This window comes from Pongo abelii, chromosome 1 (assembly GCF_028885655.2).
Source record: "Pongo abelii isolate AG06213 chromosome 1, NHGRI_mPonAbe1-v2.0_pri, whole genome shotgun sequence".
Classification (NCBI taxonomy): domain Eukaryota; kingdom Metazoa; phylum Chordata; class Mammalia; order Primates; family Hominidae; genus Pongo; species Pongo abelii.
The window spans coordinates 82418958-82442810 of NC_071985.2; the positions used below are offsets into that span (position 1 = coordinate 82418958).

General features: G+C 46.7%; 1 protein-coding gene and 2 non-coding genes across 4 annotated transcripts in view; 1 reads left to right on the forward strand and 2 right to left on the reverse strand.

The window, feature by feature from the left end:
* The first annotated feature begins 550 nt into the window (after nt 1-550).
* Nucleotides 551-622, forward strand: TRNAP-AGG (transfer RNA proline (anticodon AGG)). Its single transcript has one exon. It is a non-coding gene; the product is annotated as a tRNA-Pro (tRNA).
* Nucleotides 623-1307: 685 nt separating this feature from the next.
* On the reverse strand, nt 1308-1379 carry TRNAP-CGG (transfer RNA proline (anticodon CGG)). The gene has a single exon. It is a non-coding gene; the product is annotated as a tRNA-Pro (tRNA).
* An 8469-nt stretch (nt 1380-9848) lies between these two features.
* Nucleotides 9849-23853, reverse strand: part of RCSD1 (RCSD domain containing 1) — a 75502-nt gene continuing 61497 nt past the window's right edge. For both annotated transcript variants that reach the window (XM_002809832.6, XM_009241291.3), the window contains 3 exons: nt 21700-21903; nt 18133-18876; nt 9849-11421 (listed from right to left, as the gene is read on the reverse strand). In XM_002809832.6, the coding sequence (XP_002809878.1) occupies nt 11389-11421; nt 18133-18876; nt 21700-21903 (981 nt within the window). In that variant the 3' untranslated portion in view covers nt 9849-11388. The remainder of the gene's footprint in view (nt 11422-18132; nt 18877-21699; nt 21904-23853) is intronic.

Sequence of the window (23853 nt, forward strand, 5' to 3'; positions counted from 1 at the left end):
GGTTTTGATATGTTAAAGGATCTTTTTCTGGGAAGGTTAGAGTTTGGGATTTGTCCAAAAGCAAACAGTTTTTACAGCTGAAGAGAACACTTCGAGTAAAAACAGAGATGGGAATTCACAAGGCTAGATAGGTAGGGCTTTGAATATTACAATAAAAAATATCAGCAAGAAACCGAGATTTTAATATTATAGAAAAGTGCGAAAGAGAACGAATGAAACATCCAGAACTCAGTAACGGAGAGAGTCTGGAATCTGCCGCAGTGACATTGTCCCACACTAATAGCCATTTATTAGCCATGAATAGAAATAAAATTACAGTTTTCGAAATAAGAAGTCGATATTATACTGATAGTGACAATTTTGCTTTCTTCTGTGTTACTGATTTTCAAAAAGCAAAACAGAAAAGAAAGAAAATTGAGAACGCGGTATCTACAGAAAGCAAACACAACCGAAAGATCGAATCCTAACATGCGAACAACCAACCACGTGAGGGCGCGGGACTAAATAGCTATGCATTCCTTTGCGATGACGGTCAGAAACAATTTGTGTCGGCTCGTTGGTCTAGGGGTATGATTCTCGCTTAGGGTGCGAGAGGTCCCGGGTTCAAATCCCGGACGAGCCCTATTTTGGGGTAACAATCTCTTAAGTGCATCTTTTGGGGGATAGATGACTAGTAAATACAGGTTGGTCAGAGTGAAACACAAAACTGAGAATTTTGGAAACTTAGAGCACACTCTACATTGAAATACCGTTAAAAGGCCTCATTTTGAAAATGTAAAAAGTTTGCTAGTAATGTAGTATTGTACTATGAAAACATTGCTCCTAGCTGTCTATTCCTGGGTGCAGCGCGTGTACAGGGCCATCGGGAGCTCCGTTCTTGGTTGCCTATGGCGTGGTTTAAACTCATCCACGACAGTGCCCCTCATCGGGGGTGGGGATATCTCCTGAGCGCCCCTTTCCTCGGAAATGCTCATTCCCGAACCCCGGGACCTGCTAATCCATGACGCCCCCTGCTCGTTTGGAGGAGTTAAAGGCGTGCACAGGATTCCGCACCAGGCGTCTGTTTTTCAAGAGTGTGTGTTTTACATGGTACAAAGCAATTTGAATGCGTTGCCCTTGGGCGTACAATAACCATATGTTGTTATTAATTGAGCTCACATGGTCCCTTGCTTCAAAAAACAAAGGAGTTCAACATTTGAGCTCATGGGAGCAGTATGCTTTCATTTAATTTTCTGAATGGAATATGTGGGGAATGAGGGGGAAAAAATCTGCTTTTAAATTTTCGGTGTAGGTGGGGGTAAAAGCCAGGGCTCGTCCGGGATTTGAACCCGGGACCTCTCGCACCCGAAGCGAGAATCATACCCCTAGACCAACGAGCCGCTCTCGGCAAGTGCGCTCCCAGTGCTTCCCTTCAGCCTTGTTCCGCCTCTCATCTCGTGTTCCGAATAACCACGACCTGCGACCCTTCTACTGCGGGTCCTCTGACTCCCTCAGCCTCGGGTCAGGAGCGCTTACCGCCCCACCGCGTGGAGGAGCAGGGAGGGACGGGCTTTTGCCTAGTCCGGCCGTTCCAACCCCCCATCGCCGGCAGGGCCTCCACGTTCGCACGCGCTCCCGGAAGCCGCCTTCCGGAGTCCGGCTCGCCCCGGCGGTTCCACTCGCAGTGTTGGCGGGCGCCCGGGCGCCCGGGCTGAGGAAAGTGCGGGGCGGGGCAGGGCGCCTCAGGACGCAGCCCGTGCCAGGTCCCGGCGGCGCCCCGCCCGCGCCCAGCCCGTCAGTGCACGCAGAGCTGGGCCTGCTCGCTCCGCGAGTGGGTCGGTGAATGAAGACGGGGAGTCCGAGCGAGGGAAGGGAATACCCGAATCCTGGCTAAGAAAGGGGTGGTGGGAGACGAAATCCCATAGGAGTGAATATTAAGTTAACTCCCCGAACCTTCATTTGGGGATAATGCACTCTTGTAAGCCCTTTGCTTGTATTGAACTCACCTGATATTCGTAATAGTCCCCTAGGTGCCATTGTATCTCTATTTGCAGATGAGGAAACTGAGGCTCAGAGATGTTAAGTCGCTCACATAAATCCACAGGGCTAGGAGCTGGCGGTGGCGCTGGTCTAGGAACTCCCGAGGTCCTGGAGGGTGGGAGAACTGGGGGCTGGGGCGTGTGAAAGGGACTGGAGAGTGGGGGAGAAGATTGGTACCTCGGTAGCTTGGAGGAGACAGGGCAGTGGCAGTGGGCTGGGTCTTCTCCCTCCCATCCAGCAGAAAATGTGAGCCTGCCCTACGGCCCTTCTGCCCAGACGAGCGGGAGTCCGAGTGCGGGGTCTCCCGCGGGTGTGGTTTCCCGGCCTGGGGTCTAGCTCGTCTTGCCTGCTTTCCGGACTGCTCTCACCGCTTCCCCGCGCTTCACGACCCCAGCCCGCCACCCTGCACTCCGGCTCCTTGCAGTCTGTGGCCAAGTTGCAGAGGTCCCTTATTTCTAAAACACTCTTGCATTCTTAGGCTACTTTCAGTTCAGCGTAAAAGGAATCCATTGCTTTGTAGCCTGGTCAGACGTTCTTCCAGGTCCTGGTGGTGCTTTTGCCCTCTCACCTGCTAACCGAGAGCTTCCCACGTGCACCCGCTTCTCTGCTCTTTTCTCTCTCTCTCCCTCTCTTCCTTTTAATGTCAGTGAGCTTTTGGGACGACACTTAGCGATAGGAGGTCAGGACCAGGGTTCATGCCGGTGGGGAGTGTAACAGGGGAAATGCAGTGAAGACACCTCAGAACAAACAGCGAGCACTGAAAAACCTTTCTTTAGCCCACTCTGGCGATGTAGAGAGCCCTGTCGCTGGCTGGTGCAGGGGCCAGGTCTAAGGTGGGCAGCCCTGTCTACGCCTTCTATTTGTTTGGAAGTGTGTAAAACTATTGACACCCTCTCCTTGTCTGAGACCGCTTTTCTTCCTTCTACTTACCTAAGGTGTGAGAACTGGATATTGTTTTATTTCTTTTCTTTTCTTTCTTTCTTTTTTTATTTTGAGACGAAGTTTCGCTCTTGTTGCCCAGGCTGGAGTGCAATGGCGCTATCTCGGCTCACCGCAACTCTGCCTCCCAGGTTGAAGTGATTCTTCTGCTTCAGCCTCCCGAGTAGCTGGGATTACAGGCATGCGCCACCACGCCTGGCTAATTTTGTATTTTTAGTAGAGACGGGGGTTCCTCCATGTTGGTCAGGCTGCTCTCGAACTCCCGATCTCAGGTGATCCGCCTTTCTCGGCCTCCCAAAGTGTTGGGTTGAGCCACCGCGCCCGGCTGGGTATTGCTTTTAACACACTGTTTGGTAGTTTGAGGATGGGTCAAGGGTGGGGAAGGTTGGGGAGAGAGTTTTCATTAGGGCAAGTCCTGAGCAGCTAAGCGTCGCCCTCCTTCCCTTTGAGAGTATGCGTGCCTTCGCTGGGGCTCTCTCTGCCCTGCCTGAGCTGTATCCCATTCCTGGGAGCTTTGACTCATTCCTGCCACTCACCATGTGCGTGGAACATGACAGAGGTGGACACTTCTATCTTTGCTGAGTATACACTCTCAAGGGTTTTTTGTTTGTTTTTGTTCGTTGTTGTTTTAATTTCCCAAGCGTGGGGAGAGGGATAAAAAATAAAAATAAGTTCCCAAGTCTGCTTTTCCATTCCTTTAAGTAGTTTGTAATGGCTTCATAGTATCCCATCAAGATAATGGCACATCTTTTCTTAATTATTCTTCCACTGTGTAAGTAAGTGGTGTCAAACATTTTGTTGAAATTTTGTGTATATACTTTTTTTTTTTTCTGAGACAGGATCTCACTCTGTCACCCAGGCTGGAGTGCAGTGGTGCCATCATGGCTCACTGCAGCCTCGACCTCCTGGGCTCAAGTGATCCTCCTACCTCAGCCTCCCAGGTAGCTGGGACAGGCATGTGCCACCTACACCCAGCTAGTTCACCCACACCTGGCTAATATTTTTGTATTTTTTTGTAGAGATGGAGTTTCACTATGTTGCCCAGGCTGGTCTCCCAACTCCTGGGCTCAAGTGATCTGTCCACCTCGGCCTCCAAAGTGCTGGGATTACAGGCGTGAGCCATTGCACCCTGCCCCTTTCCATGTACTTTGGATTATTTCCTTAGGACACACTCCCAGAGTTGGCCTGGTCACAGAGATAAACACTGATCCTTGGCCACTTTTGTAACTCTTGATGCAATTCTGTGCTAAGGAGCTTGGCTTGGCTGGTTAACAAGTAAGATGGAAACGTGGAAGAAGAGGACCAGTGGCTCTTAGATAACTTTAAAGCTCATGATTTGATCTTTTAATTTCATTTAAGAGTTTTGATGGCATCAAAGCTTCTGAGAATGGTGATAATGTTAAAAGTATTATTGACGACAACAATTTTGACTTGGGGTCAGATGCATAAAAGGGAGTAAAAGAAATTAGAAAACTAGTAAATCCATTAGGAGATGATTAGAGTAACTCTGGGATGACATTATCGAAACTGTGAATGGGCATTTAAATCACTTGTAATGGGAATTCAGTGACTATTTAATAACTAAGATTTGCTGGCCACTGAATTCTTACCCAATTTAGGCTTAAGTGGTGCAGACTTGGCTCTGTCTAGCAAGATCAGTCCTTAGGAATGAGAATACAATTAATTACATGGGTTCACCACTCCAAGGAACCTTCTCGCTAACTTGGCACACAAGACTGGCCTCATGCTCATATGCTGAGCCTTGTTTGCTGCTTGTGGGGTTATGTACTAATTGACTAGAAAGCCATGGCAGTTGTCTTGGTAGGCTTGTGTCACCCACAGCAAGCCTTCCTCCAATTTAAACAGAAACTTGGATCTGACTGAAAATTTGTGTCTTTTTCCAGATTCTAGTCCAATATCCAGCAAAAGCTTCAGCTACGTTTTACTAAACATATTTCTATTTGGTTTCCCTCAGTGATCCTTTTTATGAGGTTTAGATCATGTGTCCCTCTGAATTTTGCAGTCCCTTCATTGAATCACTATTAATGAGTTCTTGGAATTGCCTCAGCCTCTTCATTTTTCATTCAAAAGGTTTTGCTTGTTTTTAAGTTTTGAGAGTACATGAGGTCAGAGGGGTAATATGAATCTCAGATGTAGATTGTGAAAGAACTGCTCTCTGCTGGGACACCTTCACTTTCACCAAGGAATCTTATTACCTGTTCATCTTATTACCCTCTGTTTTATATAGACCTAGTTCTGGTCAGATGTTTCTGGTTAACACAAAAGTGTATCGTTTTCATGATCAAACTTGTGATTCTTTATGAAGACATGCTCATGAGAGTATGTTAAAAAAAGAAAGAGAAAATTAGATATAGTAAAATCCCAATTTTGCACCAACCAAGAATTAAAACAAAACGTATATAATGCGCTAAAAAAAAGAAGAATATCCATAAAATAGTAACATTCGTTATCCCTGGATAGTGGACTTAAAAATACTTTTTTATTTGCTTCTTAAAATTTTTTCTTCCCCTCCACCAGTTTTCTAAAATAAAGATGCATTGCTTTTACAATGAGAAAAGAATAAGGATAATTAACATTTTTAAGCCACAAAGAAAACAGGGGTCTTAAAACTGCATTTCTTTGTTCTTGGTAGAATGGAGACACAGAATTAGAAGCAATGTAAAGCAGGCCCTTTTGTGCTTCTCCATCCCTTCTGCTTCCAGAGGTGGTCAATAAGCCTGTCTGTATCACTCCTGGGAGGCCAGGTGCAGCTGTGATGGGGATGTGCCTGGCACTGTCTAGCATGTGTGGCTTCCTTAGATAGTCAAACAGCAGCGACTAGTATTGGAGGTCCTATTGCTTGAAGAGGCTATTATTTTCTTGGAGGGGAATGAGTATCTGTGTCTTGGCAATATCCATCCTTTGAGTACCAATCATGTAATTATTCTAGAATTTTGTTTCTGCATGCTGGTTAAAGTGCAATTCAGTCCACTCATTCTTTAAAACAGAAGCAACTGGTAAGTGTGGTAACTGACTTAGGGGTTTACCCAAGTTAGAGTAACTTTCTCTAATTTCTTTCTTTTCTTTTTTTTTTTTTTTTAGAGACACAGTCTCACTCTGTCACCCAGGCTGGAGTGCAATGGCACAATCTCGGCTCATTGCAACCTCCACCTCCTAGGTTCAAGCGATTCTCCTGCCACAGCCCCCGGAGTAGCTGGGATTACAGGTGTGCGGCACCATGCCCAGCTAAGTTTTGTACTTTTAGTAGAGACGGGGTTTCACCATGTTGGCCAGGCTGGTCTCGAACTCCTGACCTCAGGTGATCCACCCACCTCGGCCTCCCAAAGTGCTGGGATTACAGGTGTGAGCCACTGCACTCGGCCACCTTCTCAAATTTCTATATAAAATTACATCATGAAGGACTAGAGTCATATTACTTACAGGAGTACTGAGGGGGAATCCTAGCCTTTCTTTTTTTTTTTTTTTTGAGACTGAGTCTCACTCTGTCACCCAGGCTGGAGTACAGTGGCATGATCTTGGCTCACTGCCGCCTCCGCCTCCCGGGTTCAAGCGATTCTCCTGCCTCTACCTCCCCAGTAGCTGGGATTACAGGCACACCAACAGGCTCAGCTAATTTTTGTATTTGTAATAGAGACGGGACCTCACCATGTTGGTCTTGAACTCCTAGCCTCAAGTGATCCACCTGCTTTGGCCTCCCAAAGTGCTAGGATTACAGGCCACCATACCTGCCCAGAATCCTAGCCTTTTCTGACCTCTTCCTTCGGCATCCTGCTTCCCTCATAGTATCTTCCTGGCTGCTCCAGGCGCAGGGTGTTCAGCTCCCATGGAGAAGCCCCACAGTTTTTCAGGATTAGGAGGATGTGTAAGACATCTCTTAGTTCCTGTTTTGGATCTGGGTGGTTTTACTCTTTTGGCTTCATTTACCCTCTGAGGCATGTAATACATTCATCATCTCTTCCTCCTCTGAGGAGTCTCAAAGAGCCAGTTTCCTGCCCCATTTGACCACAGTGGGACTTTGCTGGAATTCGCACAGCTCTCCTGGGATTTGAGGGCAAAACTGGAATAATGGTCTCTTGTCAGCATCCATAGCCACTGTGATCAGGACATCTAGCACAGGGCTCGTGGGGAGCCTGGGTTACCCCAACAAAACTGGGAAGGCAGAAAAGTGTGTCTCCTGACCCTAGAATTTTGTGCACTTTGCTCCTCTTTTGTAACCCCCTCTGGGAAGGGTCTCAAGAAACTTCTCACACCAAGGTATAAATGACAAAGGAGGCTTCAAATAATGATCTCTCTCAGAAGTATTTGCATATTGAAGGAAGCTAATGATGACATTTCAGGTGTCTGCTATCAGATAAAAGAGGTGTTAAGCAGGGATGACTGTTGAAAATAATCCCATCTCAGCTCTGAAATCAATTCAGTCATTCATTAGTTAACAAATATTTATTGAGTACCTACCATATCTGAGGCACTGTGTACAATGAAGAATAATACAAACACATTGTACTCCCCTAGAGCTACATGTTAGCTCTGGGCACAGTAATACATTATTACATAAAATAATGAGACTGATTTTCTTGGGTGGCTTATGAAACCTAATCCCATTTTATGTGAGTATTTGGATTTTGTTCAGTGCTCTTGACATCTTCATAAACCACCTGATCATGCATTATATAGAGACACTGTTTATCCTTTTTTCACCTGGTCCATCGAGCAAAAACTTGACTAGAACTGGTTGGGGTCAAACAAAATTTAATTCTGAAGCAAACAATGGGATAGTAATTGGGTGTTTCAGGTTTTTTCCTATGGGAAACAGCTGTTGTTTTTTGCCTGCCAGCATAGCTTCTTTTGGTAACAGCAGCCTGATTTCACTTTGGGGAATCTTCTTGCTCGCCTTTGCAGGCCTTGTAGAGACAGTGCAGGATTGACTCACCTAGCTCCTAGCTCCAGGAGAGGGCATACAGTCTCTGCATCGGCTTGGTTGTAACAATTGATTCAGGTATAGACACATGAGTCACACAGGGCCTATGGAAAGCCTCTACAGAACTTTTTCCCCACAGTAATGGGGAAAGAGTAAGCCCTTTCACTGGGTTTGCAGGCTGGGAAGAACCTGCTTAAGAAAATGACCGGCTGGGCATGGTGGCTCATGCCTGTAATCCCACTTTGGGAGACCGAGGTGGGCGGATCACTAGAGGCCAGGAGTTTGAGACCAGCTTGGCCAATATAGTGAAACTTGTTCTCTACTAAAAAATACAAAAATTAGCTGGGCGTGGTGGTGCATACTTGTAATCTGAGCTATTAGGTTGGTGCAAAAGTAATTGCAGTACTTGGGAGGCTGAGGCTCGAGAATTGCTTGAATGCAGGAGGCAGAGGTTGCAGTGAGCTGTGATTGTGCCACTGCACTCCAGCCTGAGTGACAGCGCAAGACTCTGTCTCATTCAAAAAAAAAGAAAAGAAAAAAGAGACAGCCTTGGCTGCAGCTATTAAGGAAAATTAATTAAATAATTTTTTAAAAAAGAAAAAAATAGAATATGGCCAATACGAGGGAAAGCAGAGACCAATACCACAAGAGATTCCTGACATCACTTGGGTGACTGTATTTACATTTGTTTTTTTCAGTTCTATGAAACTGAAAAAGGGGGAGAGACTCATTGATCCGTATAGTTCTGTTTTTCATCAGCTAGTTTGAGTTGGGTTTCTGTCACCAGCAGCTGGGTGAACTTATTCATTCAGCTGTACTAAACACATCCCTAATCAAGAAAACCTAATCAGAAGATGATGAACTGGTTGCCTTTTCACGCATTTATTTCTTTGACATATATTTATTGAACATGTAGTTAACTGGTCATAGGACAAAACCTGCATGAAAAACTGGGCATTGTTCAGGGTGACCTCCGTGAGGGGCCTGGAGTTCTGAGGCCACTGAAGCTTACCTAGTTCCACATGCAGCTGAAACAGAATCCTAACCCCCTTTTAAATAGTGGCAGATCCCTTCAAAGCATCCAGGTTTTTTTTCTTGCTCCGTCTCTGGAGTAAGGAAGGACACAGTTTGAAATTCAAGCTAGACTACAAAGATCCTGGAAGAATGACTATGATTATTTCTTTAACTCTGTTGCTATAGAAGAATCCGTGTTTTCTTTCAAACCCATTATGGAAGCCTGAAAGAAACAAGGTCTTCCTGGCCTGTTAATAACTTTATGCTACCTAAGACACAGATGAATGTCTTTAATCCCAAATTTAGAAGTTCCAGTATCAACCATACAAATAAAACACCTGATCATGGTTGCTTCGAGAAAGGAGAGTTTTAAGCAGTGGGGCTGCAGCACCAACAAAAATCAGTCCCTGTACTTCATGAGTTCCCTGCCAAGAGCCCCCTTTATTAATGAACAAGCCCTGGGAATGGGGCCTCTATTTTTTTCACAAAATACACCAAATAATGTGACTAACAGGAGACTTGGGGGATAGAAAGGTATTTTGATGCCCACAAGCATGGTCCCGCAATGTCACATTCTTGTCATTTTTACTGCCCCTTTCTCATCTGCTCCTATGTTTAGACCCTCCAGAAGAAAAATGCAGTTTCATTTTTCATATCTAAATCCCATACTTTCTGTTCCATGCCTTCCTCAAGTAAAGAAAAGTGGCCCTTTTCATCACACACTCACAATCATGCACATATTCACAAAGTACTTGCCCAGATAGTGCATGTGTATAAACAACCCAAAGACATATATAAATAAAACCAAGTATTGTTTAGGGGTAGACTTCTCTGTCAATAAATGGATAGTAGCTAGATTGATAGGAAGCTAGCCAGCTAGATAGATAGACAGACAAGTTTATAGATCTCAAAATAATTGACACACACATCTCCCAAATTCTGCTAATATCCAAAGTTTATCATAGCTATGACAATATCAGTCCCAACCAGGTTACAAGTTTGTTACAAATTACAAACTACTTAAAAACAGTTTTGAAAAAAAATATATCCCAAATATTAACACTAAACACTACCCTGGAGTTAGAAAAACTGTAAATGGGATGAGGAAACTGAGGTACCAGTGGTGACATAAGGCCTTTTTGTCTGAGAGACTGTTTTCTGAAGTCAGCATAGGATGTAGTCTAACAGACCTCCAGAAGAATAATTCTTCCAACTACCAAATCAGCACATTGAGACATTAAAATACTCAAATCAGAATAAGGACCGACCCTAAGTTTAAATGTGTATTTGGATTAACATTTTTCAGCAGGAGTGCATGAAGAGGGGAGAGGATATAAGTCAAAGACTGGGTAGTCAGGCCCCCTGTCCCTTGCAGAACCCCCTATACTCACCAAACAGAATATTAAGGCAAGAGCTACCCAATGAGAAGAGACTACAGACCACAACTCACTCCTCCTGTGTTGGGCAGAAGAACCTGGGCTGTTGAGTCAAGAAAAGCTTCCCAGGGAAACTAAGAAAAATGTTGTAATTATGTAGCTTGCACAAGATGGCACTCAAGGCACCTCCCAGGAAACATCTAATCCATGCTCAAGGATTCTGGAAATGCAAATTCAGCCTCACAGGATCAATCGGAGAGCCGGCATTATTCAGGTATCACTGCTTTTCTTTCAGGAGGAGATGCAACGCAGGACATGAAACCTCCTGCTGTTCTGCCTCTCCATGGCAGTTCTCCACATTCTCAAGGGTGGGAGAAAGGAGTGAGCTGAGCCAGCGACCTCCCATGGTGGTCACCAACTGGAAAACCACAGGGCAGGAAAAGCTCCTGCGAATGGAGCACTTTTTTTTTTTTTTTTTAATGTTTCAATCATTATCTCTTCTAGTCCAATGTTTTAAAGACTGGTTGGCCACTTCAAATTTGGATCAAGTTGAAAAGTTGTCTCTAGGGTTTTGATACAATTTAGGGTCTTCTGTAACTTACAGGATTTCTATTTTATGTTTATGGCCACCTAAAATTAGTTTTTAACTGATATTTGAGAACCGTAAACACTTTAGAACAATAAAAGGGAACTTTACCCAAGCAAAATCTGATCAGCTAAATTAGAGCTCAGTTTGGAGGTCGGCTGCAGGGATAGGTGGGTGTGGATAGCATCCAGGGCTCCACAGGCTGACCAGTGCCCCTGGGGACTCATAGCCACAGTACATTGTTTTAAGTAAGTTGTTGTTGTTTAACCAAGTCCATCAAATGACATAAACTCAAGCTGATAAAAGTCTGCTGCCCTCAGATTCAGTCTCCATCTGCAAGGGAACATTTGATGTGGAGGCCAGGAAACAATCCACCCTGTGTCTTCAGGCTGACTCCAGACACTCAGCATATTCTAGCTCTGCAATGGCTTCGTCTGCTGCTGCTACAACTGTTGCTGCTACTTGCAAAGGGATGTGTCCAGCAACTTTATCACTGGGGCACAATGAGCTGTTCTTCACATTTTAGTGTCCTGTACAGAAGTGTCATCCTGTGAACAGGGGAGGAAAGAATTAATTAGGAAAATGGTGAGGAAATCCTGACACTCAGCATCCCTCCTTGGGGATGCTGGATCAGGCAATAATAGTAACAGTAGGGGTAATAGTAAGAATGATAGTCATAAGAATGCTATGTGCCCGACTTAGTTTTTTTTTTTTTTAATGCATTGACTTATTTAATCCTCACAAAAGCAATATGAGGTAGGTACTTTTATTAACTCTGTCACAGGTGAGGCAATGAAGGCACAGAGAGGTTATTTCCCCTAGGTCACACAGCTAGTAAGTGGTGAAGTCAGGATTTTAACCCAGGGATCAGAGCTTGAGTTGTCAAGTACTAAGTGACCCTGCCTACCTCTTGATGCCTGAGTTCCCTCTATCTTGGCCTCTTACCTATTCACTCATTCCCATTCAATGTGCTCTCCTGAAACACTGCTCAAGATTCTTAGGCAGCATACAAATGGAAAAAGGACAGAAAGAGTTGAAAATAAAAGACTAATACTTGAGTAAAAGGACAGTAAAGTAGCTATTTATTCAACAGTCATTCCGAAGGTATTACTTTGAGATCCTTCTGTGCTAGGAGCTGTACCAGGACTCCAGCCTCGTCCCCATCAGTTCTTTAGCTGAGAAATGGAAACATTTGGGAATGTAACCACAGTACAAGGTGGGGTGTGATGTGGACCATCCTAATGGATTATACTGAGCAGGGGGGCATTTGTCCTCAGAGCAATCAGAAAAGGCCTGTGGAGGGGAAGATAGAGGAGTGGTGAGAGGACTTCCAGGTACCAGTGAGGGCTGGGTTAAAGTGGGCTGCAGGCAATTTCAGCCCACAGTGCAGGCATTTGGGCAAAGAGGCTGTGGGAGTGGGTGAGGAGATGCCTTGCCTACTGCAGAATGGTGGAGGGTGCAGGCTGGCTGGAGCCCCGGCCCCACTATTGGGGAGCATGGAGACAGTGAAGGTTAGGCATGTGGCAAAGCCCAGCCCATGGAGGAGCATGAACTCCATTTTCCAATGGGCAGTATCAAAGGGGTTGGGATAGGGGAGCAGACAACCTATGGTATTTATAGGAAGAGGAATTGGCAATGATGTGTAGGGTGAGTCTGGAGACCAGGAATTCTGTTAGGAATGAGTTGTGATTGTAGAGATAGAAAAGAAAGGCTAGCACTGGTATCATCATAGAGATGGGGTTGTGCCATGTTGCCCAGGCTGGTCTCCAGCTCCTGGGCTCCAGCGATCCTCGTGCCTCGGCCTCCTAAAATAGTGGGATCACAGGTGTGAGGCACTGTGCCTGGCCACAATTCCATTATTGATTGAGCTCCCACAAAGCGCTGGTCATGCTCAGGGCTGAGGAGGATCAAGGAGGAGCGGAGGGTGGGAAAGGGGAGAAGGAGGAGAGACAGAGTGATCTCTGGCAAGGACAGTTAATGTGTCTGAGGGATGATTGAGGTGGGAATGCAGGGAGTGTGTCCCCAAAAGAACTGAGAAGAAATAGGGCCAAGAACTGAGTCTGTTGACCTGCCAGTTAACCAGGAGGGAGAAGAAAGAAAGAAAAATGTTAACACTACAAAGTCACAAAGGTAGGGGATTCTCAAGAGAAGGATGTATTTCATCAGCTCAGGGAGAAAAGAATTTCAAATCAAATGTTGAGAAACCAAGGGGAATGACTTGGAAAGCAATTGAATCAGGCAATTAAGAAGTCAGCACTTATTGTTAATACAGCAAAGTCTCAGATTTGATGTCCAAACATTTCGAATGTCTTTGTTTGGGTAAGTTAGTCTGTGGCATAGCTGAGTGCCCTACACAATACTGGATACAAAATGAGTGTTTGAGAAACACTTGATAAATTTTTACTTATTTATTTATTTATTTAATTTATTTTTAGACAGAGTCTCTGTCACCCAGGCTGGAGTGAAGTGGCTCGATCTCAGCTCACTGCAACCTCCACCTGCTGGGTTCAAGCGATTCTCCTGCCTCAGCCTCCCGAGTAGCTGGGATTACAGGCACGCACCACCACCCCCGGCTAATTTTTGTATTTTTAGTAGAGACAAGGTTTCACCATGTTGGCCAGGCTGATCTTGAACTCTTGACCTCAAGTGATCTGCCTGCCTCAGCCTCCCAAAGTGCTGTGATTACAAGCTTGAGCCACCGAGCCCGGATAACACTTGCTAAATTTATTTGAAGTATTAGAGTTGTATCTGATTCTGTGCCCTCTTTCCAGGGCGACCTTTCCTTATAAACAGAATCCTAAGTGCAGTGACTTGATACGTCCAGCTTGCCTATGACTGAAATCCCCAGGATGGCTCCTTCTTTCAGTATGATATGTTAAAACACTTGTGAGGGGCAACCTAACAGTAAGGTGACCCTTTATAGTGCTTTCACACATCTGATGCCTTTGGCATACTTTTGGAACTTTCCCCTGTTTTCTCTCGAAGAACAAATTGCTCCAGCCTTTGTGCTTCACATAGCACCCTTCTAGGGCAGAATCCCATTTATTCTACTGCCTTGTCGTTATTTGTTTATGCCTCTGTCTTTTTCACTTTTGACTCCAAGTATCTCACATAGTGGTAGGGATAACGGGTGCTTGTTAAATGCTGATTGCATGAATGCAACCATAATTAGTTTGTCTGATCAATCTATTTCTACCAACAGAGGAACAAGATGGGAATTAGGTTAGGGGGTTAGAAAACTGCTTAGAGATGTGTGCTGCCTCTAGGGGATCCAGGAAAGACCTGGGACAGACATGGGTGCCTGAAGAAGCCCGTAACTCAAGGGGTCAACCTTGTAATTGTTCTTACTGATGATTCCTTTTGCACTAGTGACTCAGGCATTTTGATTCTGACCTTGACCTGGTTTAAGAGGAACAGGGAGGACTGGAGAGAGTGCCGTCTTCCAGATTAAACAAATTATGCACACGTGCACAGGTGCTTTGTAAGCAGTTTATTCTGATGATTGGGCAGGTGCCTAATATATCAACATTGACTGAGCTCTGTGACCGTGGACAACTCCTGTCCTCTCTTGGAGCCTTGGTTTCTTTCTCTCTCTAAACTAGGCTGGGCATGGTGGCTCCCTCCTGTAATCCCAGCACTTTGGGAGGCTGAGGTGGGCAGATCACTTGAGGTCAGGAGTTTAAGACCAGCCTCCCAGTATGGTGAAACCTTGTCTCTACTAAAAATACAAAAAATAGCCTGGCATGGTGGTGCAGGTTTGTAATCCCAGCTACTTGGGAGGCTGAGGCAGGAGAATCACTTGAACCTGGGAAGCAGAGTTTGCAGTGAGCTGAGATTGTGCCACTGCACTCCAGCCTGGGTGACAGAGCAAGACTCCATCTCAAAAAAAAAAAAAAAAAAAAAAAAGAAACTAGGCAATTGGGTTAAGTGGTGTCAAAGGAAAAGCGTTCCTCTCATTCCATTCAGAGGTGGAAGTGGAGCTACTCTTTCTCCACCTGAGCTGCCTGTTTGGGAGGAGCGTGCTCTTGAGGTTGCTGGGCAGTCTCTTCCCCTGCCCAAGGCTCTGTTGGGAATATGGAAGTGGCAAGGCTTGAGAGATTACCAGTGAGCCTGTCCCAGAGCTCCTGGAGTTCCTGCCGGAAGACTTCTTCTACCTGAGACCTCCCTGAAACAGCCCTCTTCCCTACTAGCTTTTCAGCCAAAGTGACTTTTCAACCCTTCAGGATTGGAAGATGCTGTCAGTGAGATGGGGAGGTCTCTTGGCAAGGCAGGTGTCTCCTAACCTGAAAATAAGATGTTGCAACCACTGGCAGGTGACTACTTGGACCCAGTGACTTCATCCTCAAAAAGGACTAACAGGTTGGGGCATGTATTTGCCTTCTCTAGACCTGGTGGAATCTCTCAGTTCCAGAAGGTCCTAAAACTAAAGATTGCTTACTTAGAATGGAAAGTGTTTTTTTTTTTTTTTTTTTTTTTGAGACGGAGTCTTGCTCTGTCACCCAGGCTGGAGTGCAGTGGCGCGATCTCCGCTCACTGCAAGCTCCGCCTCCCGGGTTCACGCCATTCTCCTGCCTCAGCCTCCTAAGTAGCTGGGACCACAGGTGCCCACAACCACGCCTGGCTAATTTTTTTTTGTATTTTTAGTAGAGATGGGGTTTCACTGTGTTATCCAGGATGGTCTCGATCTCCTGACCTCGTGATCCGCCCGCCTCGGCCTCCCAAAGTGCTGGGGTTACAGGTGTGAGCCACCACGCCCGGCACTAGAATGGAAGGTGTTAAAGAAATCTGGAGCACCTCTGCCTAACAACTTAACCCAGGGGTCTCAGTCATACTTTATGAGTCTTTGGGACTCACACATTTTTCTCCCTGATCTAGAATGAGTGAGAATAATGTGAGGGCCCCAGGAGATCCCCTAAACACATCAATTCCTCTTATACCTGTACTTCTGTCATTAGAGATTATTTCTTTTGGGTCAGACAATTTTCTGTCTTCTTTTAAAATTCATTTATTCATTCAACAAAGATTTTTTAAAGAACCTACTATGTTCCAGGTTTTGTAGCAGGTGCTGGAGATGCAGTGAGGAAAAGGAGTAGAGAAATACAATTAAAAAATACAGAGGAGAATTTCAAATAGTGATGTGTTCTATGATAAAAGCAGAATCCTGGGAGAGAGTAACTGATGGGAGGAGGGAGGTCCGCTTAGACTGAGTGGCACAGACAGGCCTCAGTGAGAAGGGACCATCTGAGCTGAGTTCCGAGCCGTGGGTAAGAAGCGGCCCTGTAAGGATCAGAAGGAATGTCCCACGCACAGGAGACAGCAAGGATAGAGCTCTGAAGTGGGAATGAGCTTGCTGTATTTGAAGAACAAAAGACCTCAGCGTGGCTGGAGCACAGTGAGGGGGAGAGTCAGGGAGAGGTGGGTACATCCAATCCAAACCCATAGTACCTGTGAATTTGACCTTATTTGGAAAAAGGTTCTTTGCAGATGTAACTAAGAATCTCAAGACAAGATCATTCTGGATTTAGGGTGGACTCTACATCTAATGACTGACATCTTTACAAGGGGGAGGAGGCGGACTATGAGACACACAGTAACAGTGAAAGGCCATGTGATGGAGATGGAGGCAGAGACTGGAGTGGTGCATCTAGACGCCAAGAGATGCCATGAACTGCAGCAGCCACCAGGAACCAGAGGAGGCAAGGGAGAATTCCAAGGGTTGCAGGCAGCTGCCAGAACTTAGGGGAGAGGAACAGATTCTCCCTCAGAACTGCTAGAGGAAACCAACCCAGACAACAACTTAAGTTTGAAGGCCTGAACTGTACAACTGTAAGAAAGTATATTTCTATTGTTTTGAGCCTTATGGCGACCCTAATACAAGAGGTGAGTAATTTTAGCAAAGAGCAGTTGATCTAAAAAACAAACCAAACCTGCTGGTTGCTGTCCAGAGAATGGATTATATAGGCAAGGGGAAAAAAAAGTGGAAGCAGGAAGCCAGAAAAGAGGCTACTGTAAGGCTGGGCGTGGTGGCTCACACCTGTAATCCCCGCACTTTGGGAGGCCGAGGCAGGTGGATCACGAGGTCGGGAGATCGAGATCATCCTGGCTAACACGGTGAAACCCCGTCTCTACTAAAAATACAAAAAATTAGCCGGGCGTGGTGGTGGGCGCCTGTGGTCCCAGCTACTTGGGAGTCTGAGGCAGGAGAATGGCGTGAACTTGGGAGGCGGAGCTTGCAGTGAGCGGAGATTGCGCCACTGCACTCCAGCCTGGGCAACAGAGCGAGACTCCTTCTCAAAAAAAACAAAAACAAAAACAAAAAACAAACAAATAAAAAAAAAGAGGCTACTGTAGCAGGAAGCTGATAGTGGTGTGAGTAAATGAACGCATGAATGAATGAATGCACTAACAAAAGCGAAGGGGGAAACAATTGTGGGTGACTGACTTGATGAGATTGTTAGGGACTCTGCAGAGCTGGTTCTGCTCTTAAAGCATAGATAGGTGAGCTCAAGATAGGCTTCCTGGGAGCTGGTGGGGAGCAGACAGGTGTGGGGGAAAGGGCCAGTAAGTGCAGGCCCGGGCAGGAAGGCAGGGAGTCACCCCGTCCTCCTCATGTGCAGCAGATGCCCAATTCCTGAGAGAGTGAACGTCCCAACATCACATGCAGCCTCTTTCTCTGAGGGCCAACTCAAATGCTACCTTGGCCCTGAAGCATCCCCAACTTTTTGTCCCATCCACACACAAATTGTTTCTGCTACCCTTGCACTTTGGGCTTCCCTAGGAATGCCCCCTGTCCACTGCCCTATTCCACCTTGTTCATGCACGTGAAAGAGCTGCTGGTCTCATGTGCTAAACTGAGATGATTTTTAGAAAGGAGCTCCCCTTTCTTTTTCATCTCTGGATCCCCCGCAGCAGCACGCCCAGGCTCCTGCACTCAGCAGACTTCCATAGATGCTTGCAGGCCTCAGTTACTGAGCCGTGCCAAGGCTCGGTCACTCTACACACACCCAGAAGCTTGCCAGAACTCCAAGTCAGCGAGAAGTTGGCAAGAGCAGAAGACACACTTCCCCTTTGTGTCCTTTTGTCCCCTCAGCCTCAGCGACAGCCTTTCTCCAACCAGTTGGCACGAGGCAGGAGCCTGGCACCTTTGTTTCTGCATATTGAACTGATTTATGAAGGGACTGTATGGAACAGGACATGTGACAGAGGCACACACTGGCCCTGGCACTGCCTTCTGTGTGTGAATGAGCCAGGCCACCTACCTCCGGTTTGGGGACTGCTGGCTCGCTCTGGACCTCACTGCTGGTCTCCAGCTGGGCAGGGCTGGTCTGGGAGCTGCAGCCTGGCTCGAGCACTGCCTCCTCCTGTTGTTTTTCCTTGCCTTTTTCCTGCTTGGGGACATCTCCGCCCTTCACTCCTCCTGGGGGACTATGGGGGGTCTCCTTCCCTGCAGCTCCCTCCTCCACCTTCTTTGTTTCTTGGCTCTCATGTTCAGGTCCTGCCTCTTCATTTTGCACCCTCTCCCCCTTCACCTCTGTAGCCTTTTCCATCTCTGCTTCCTCTCCAGCTGGCTTTTCCTCCCTGGGGCTCCCACACCTATTTTCTTCCTCTGGGCCAGAGGTCTGGAGTGCTTCCGGGGCCTCCTCTTGGGCCGGGTGCTGGCCGTCCACCTCCTCTGAACTCCGCCTGGCCTTTTCACCGTTCTTGGCTTCCTCTGTGGCCCTGTCCTCCTCCTGCTTCTCGTTCCTGCTGGGTGACCTCCTCAGAGGAGGCTTTTCAGCAGGTCCCAGGGTTCTCACTCCCTCTCCTGCTGCTCTCTCACTGGACGAAGGGGATCCTGGGGCCTTGCTCTTAGATGGCAACATCTCATCCCCATCCTCTTCTTTAGCACCGTTCTGCTGAGATGACTCCGCCGCCCTGAAATCTCCAAGTTCCCCACAGTCTGACTGTGACCTTCGGAATCGCCTGGAGGGAGGGCGCCTTTTGATTGAGCCCCTCGTCCGCACCTAGAAGAAAGTGTTAAGAAAAATTATCCAAAAACTTTTAATAAGAAAAAATTATCCAAAAAAAAAGGCCAAGAGAAGGACTGTATGCACTTTCAGTGTTAGTCTGGTGCATTGCTTCACAAGTCCACGCAAGGACTATTTAATTTTCCAGGAGAACGAATCATTGTTTGCTATTTATTATAGGTTAGAGTCGTGTAGGATTGTGAGATCACATGGTGACCTGCAGACTTTTATTTTGTGAAGATGCAAATGCTTTTCATTCAGTAAAAAACAAAAACAAAAACTCATGATTTTATTGCACTGTAAAACATTGACCAGTTTGGTGTCTAATTTGGCAATTTTATCCTGACACTTAAAAAAAAAATTGTTGCCGGGCATGGTGGCTCACACATGTAATCCAGCACTTTGGGAGGCTGAGGCAGGAGGATTGCTTGAGCTCAGGAGTTCAAGGTCAGCCTGGGCAACATAGCGAGACTCCGTCTCTACTGAAAGTAAGAAAAATTAGCTGGGCGTGCTGGTGCATGCCTGTGGTCCCAGCTACTTGGGAGGCTGAGATGGGAATATAGCTTGAGCCTGGGAGATTGAGGCTGCAGTGAGCTGTCATCACATCACGGCACTTCAGCCTGGGCAACACAGAAAGACCCTGCATAAAAAAAAAAAAAAAGAAATTGTCTAATTGTCTATAAATAACCAGTTCTTCAAATGCTGTTTGAGTAAGTTTTACCATCTTACAAGTTTCCTCATAAATTGACATATTGAATAAAATCTCTCTCTATTTTGCATAAGAGTCAGACTTTTATCTTGTGAAGATGCAAAATGCTTTCCATTCAGTAAAAAAGATAACTTATGATTTTATTGCACTGTAAAATTTTGAAAAATTTGAAAATTGTACTTTTGAAAATTATACTTTGACAAAGATGAATTGCACTGAGAAGAGGGTTAGAGACCTGCTGATGGCCAGGCCCTGGTGCAGGGACCTCTGGGGTGCTGAGCTGGAGACCTGGTGACCAGCTTCCTCTCTTGCCTAACTCTGCCCTTCCCGTCCCCCATGAAGCTGGCTGATACTGGGAAACCTGAGCAGCCAGATTCCTTTGCTTCTAGAACTCAGGTCCACCACTGTCAGAAGCTGTTTCTCAGGAGTACCAGCAGAGCTGCCTGAAGGTGATCTCTCTGGGAAGCATGTGAATCTCAGAATCAGGCCTCTTCTCAGCTCATCAGCCTTAGTCAAAGGTGCAATGGAAATGTTCACATCAGATACCCTACCTACTAGAGTGATGCATCCTTTAAAAATCAGTATGTAAGTGGGCTGGGCGTGGTGGTGCACGCCTGTAATCCTTGCACTTTGGGAGGCATAGGCCAGCAGATCACTTGAGCCCAGGAGCTGCAGGAGCCTGGTTGAAGACATGGCAAAACCCTGTCTCTACAAAAAATACGAAACAAGGCGTGGTGGTGCATGCCTGTAGTCCTAGCTACTAGGAGGCTTGCCTGAGCCCAGGAGGTGGGGGTTGCAATGAGTCAATATCGCACCACTGCACTCCAGCCTGGGTGACAAGAGGAAGACCCTGCCTCAAAAAAAAAAAAAAAAAATTAGTATGTAAAATAAATTTTTGTAAATGTTATTTTCCCACTGATTTACATTTTGGTATTCATCAATCCTAGTTCCCCATCTAAGAAGTATGGAATGAATACTTGGTTTATCAGGGCCTCCCAAGCCCTTTCCTGAGACCATGATTGGGCCAGCTCTGGAAGGTATCAAGGCCCCAGCCCTCATGACCAGCAGGGTTCCAAAATAACTTCCCCTTGCTGCTGTCAGAAGGCTGAAGCCTCCAGGCATTATGACGAGGCAGCAGCTCCTCCCTCCCTGCCTCACGCTGTGAGAAGATGCGGCTCTCTCTGAAGGTTCCTCTCTGCCTTCAGGGGTCTCCATCACCCTGGCTGGGGGACTTCCACTCTGGCCCTAGCTGGCAGGCTCAAGCCTGCCTGAACCCCTCCTTACCACTAGCTTATTTCCTTGAGTCCTCCCTGTTTTTACACATTTGACTTTTTTTTTTGCTAGCTGGACTTCCTAGAATGGCCTAGAAGATCTCATTTCTCCATCATTAATTTTAAAGCCACACCCATTTAGCATTCCCTGGCACCAGACCCCCGGAAGTCTTGGGCCCTGCTTGGCCCTGGCCCACATTTGTTGGCTACCTGCTTGTCCCCTATCTCTGATCCTTACCTCCTCCCAGCAGGGCCAGGGATGTGATGAAAGCTCACACAGAGGACCAGGTTGCATCTGTAGAAATGCACCCTGCCATGTCATTTTTGCAAAGGGAACAGTTTGGATGTTCTTTAACTGGGGCAAGCTGCAGGAAGAATGATTTGAGTCCGCACTGGGACACTTAGGACTATTCACACCAGGCCAGACAGGACGTTTTGGAGTTCTAGGGATGCTGCCCAGCATTCTGTGCAAATCACTGATCAGGCCTTTAGCTTTTGCGTTCAGCTTTTGACATTAATGAACTATGCAGCTAGGATCAGTCCTGAATTTCCATACCTTTCTCCACAAAGGAGAGAGCACGCCATCCCCCAGGCTTGTCTTGGGGTTGAATGGCACAGTTACAGCGAGGGGAGATGAGCCAGTCAGTCGAGGAAGAAGGTGATCCTAGTTCAGGAATCACTTGCAAAGGAGAGGAAAAATTTCACTTGGGTTAACACGCAGCTCTGACGGTAACTCCGAATGTTTCCTCCTTTCTCCAGGACAACAGGGTAGAGAAAATTCAGGGGTGCCAGTGCCCACATTTCCACAGACACACTGCCATAACTGGAGCTAGAATTTACCTTGTTGTAACAGGGCAGATGACTGCCTTCAGGGGGCTGGTCGAAGCTGACAGGCACCTCCTCTGCCTCGCTGGGCCGAGATCGCACACCAGGGCTGCTGGGGGTAGAAGGTGGGCTGTGAAATGGCGACACCATGGCCTTGAGTCCAGGACTCTTGGGTGAAGCCCCAGGCAGCAGAGCAGCTGGGTCAAAGGTTAAATTGGCCTGTCAAGAAAAGATGAACAATTTCAAATAGGACTAGGGAGAAGATGAGAGCCTCTACTTTAGCTTGCTGGTTACCTGGCCTCAGGCCTGGTTGAGACTAGGTAACACCAGGCTTTTCATGCTACTTCCCAACCCATTATCCACTGTCCCATTATGGCCTGCTCTTGGCAGCATTGCCTACTCTATCCTCCTTCTGCTACCTGGCTTGCCACAGGCTGCATTCCAAAATGCTCAGCCAGCACTGACAAGGATCCAACAAAAATGTCCCGGAACAAGCTCAACTTATCAACAAAGTGGCAAAGCAGCAACTGCCAGGAGCACCTGTGGCACCAGGATCTCACAGGAAGTCAGGCTCTGTGATCGCCTCCTCATCAGAGTCAATTGTACTCACTCCCACTGGATGCCTACTATTGCCGGGCACGTGTAGCTGTGTCCTCCACAGCAACCCCACACATTCAGCTTTGTTCTCATTGCACAATCAAGAAAGTGGCTAAGGGATCTGCCCTGAGATTCACACCGGGTCTGATTCTCCCTCAGCCTCCAGGTATCAGGTTCCCTCTTAATAGACGGCAGAGTGGTGGACACAGTGGGCCACTGAGCTCCAGGAAGAAGGCAGCAGGACACACCATAGTATGAACCACCACTTGGGGTATCAAGCTACAGGTGTGACCTGATCAAAATGAAAGGCAGCCAAATGGGAGAGTCACCCAAAGGTAACAAAAGCCTCAGGGAGTCTTGAGTTTGGTTGGGGAGGAGGCAGGTGGTCCCAGATACCTGAAGGAGTTCAAGGGGAGAAAGTGCGAGAGAGTCTGATCCTCTTTAAGGCCATCTAGGTTGCTTCTCCTGCCCTCTGCATTCCCAAATCACCACAGAGCTGCGTCCTGCAGACTCTGTGGCAGTGCCGAGCCAGGAGACAGAGCCGCTTTGAGACTTCACAGAGAAGGGATGGAGTGTGAGGGGCAGACGGTGCAATGGGAAGTACATGGGTTTTCCATACCGACAGATCTGACTTTAAATACTGGATCTTTCACTTAATAGCAGTGTGACCTTCAGGCCTTCAGCAAGTCCAACAGCCTTTCTGAATCTCAGATTCTTTGTCTGTCCAAACCTTTTGGCCTGACTTCCAAAGTCTTTTCTATCTGGTCCCTGTGTACTCTCTCCTACCCCACACTCACACCCTCTCCCTCCCGGCTCCCCTTGGCCACCTTCCCACCTCCCACCAGCCAGACTCTGCTGTCCTGGAGAACTCCTACGTATACTTTAGGACTTGCAGACTTGAAAGCATTGCACACATTTAGAAGGGTGTTAGTGTTTTCATTGTGATCTTAAGAAAGAAGGTATCATACAGACAAGACTGAGTCATGGTAAGAGTTCAATATATAAAATATGAAAGTTAAACAGCATACTAGCCCCAGCCATGTCAAAAAGCAGCATATGAAGCTGGGTGCAGTGGTGTGTGCCTGTAATCCCTGCTACACAGGAGGCTGAGGTGGGAGGATTGCTTGAGCCCAGGAGTTTGAGACTTTGAGTCCATCCAGGGCAACAAAGCAAGACCCTGTCTCAAAAAAAAAAAAAAGCAGCATATGGGGGGTACCCAGGGGAGGATTTGGAGCATAGTTGCTGTGCAGGTTGATATGCTGGCATGGCTGAGAGGGCTTCATGGCAGAGGGGGTTCACTGGACCTTAAAGGAAATGCTCTTCTCTAAATTTCAAGCAGAGAAATTCCCTCTGTAAGACTGCTTGCAAATAAAATGGACGTTGATAGTCAGCAGAAAAGTTGAATTGTGAATTTTGGGCTATCCTAAAAAAGAAAATCCCCAGTTCATAATTCATTCAGTAGAATAGTTAGAAGAAAATCTAGCTGGCGATGCATTTCTTAGCTGTTTCTCCCACATATTCCCAACAAAGAAAGGTTCCTGTGGGATTTGGCTAAGTTGTCGTTCTATTGCT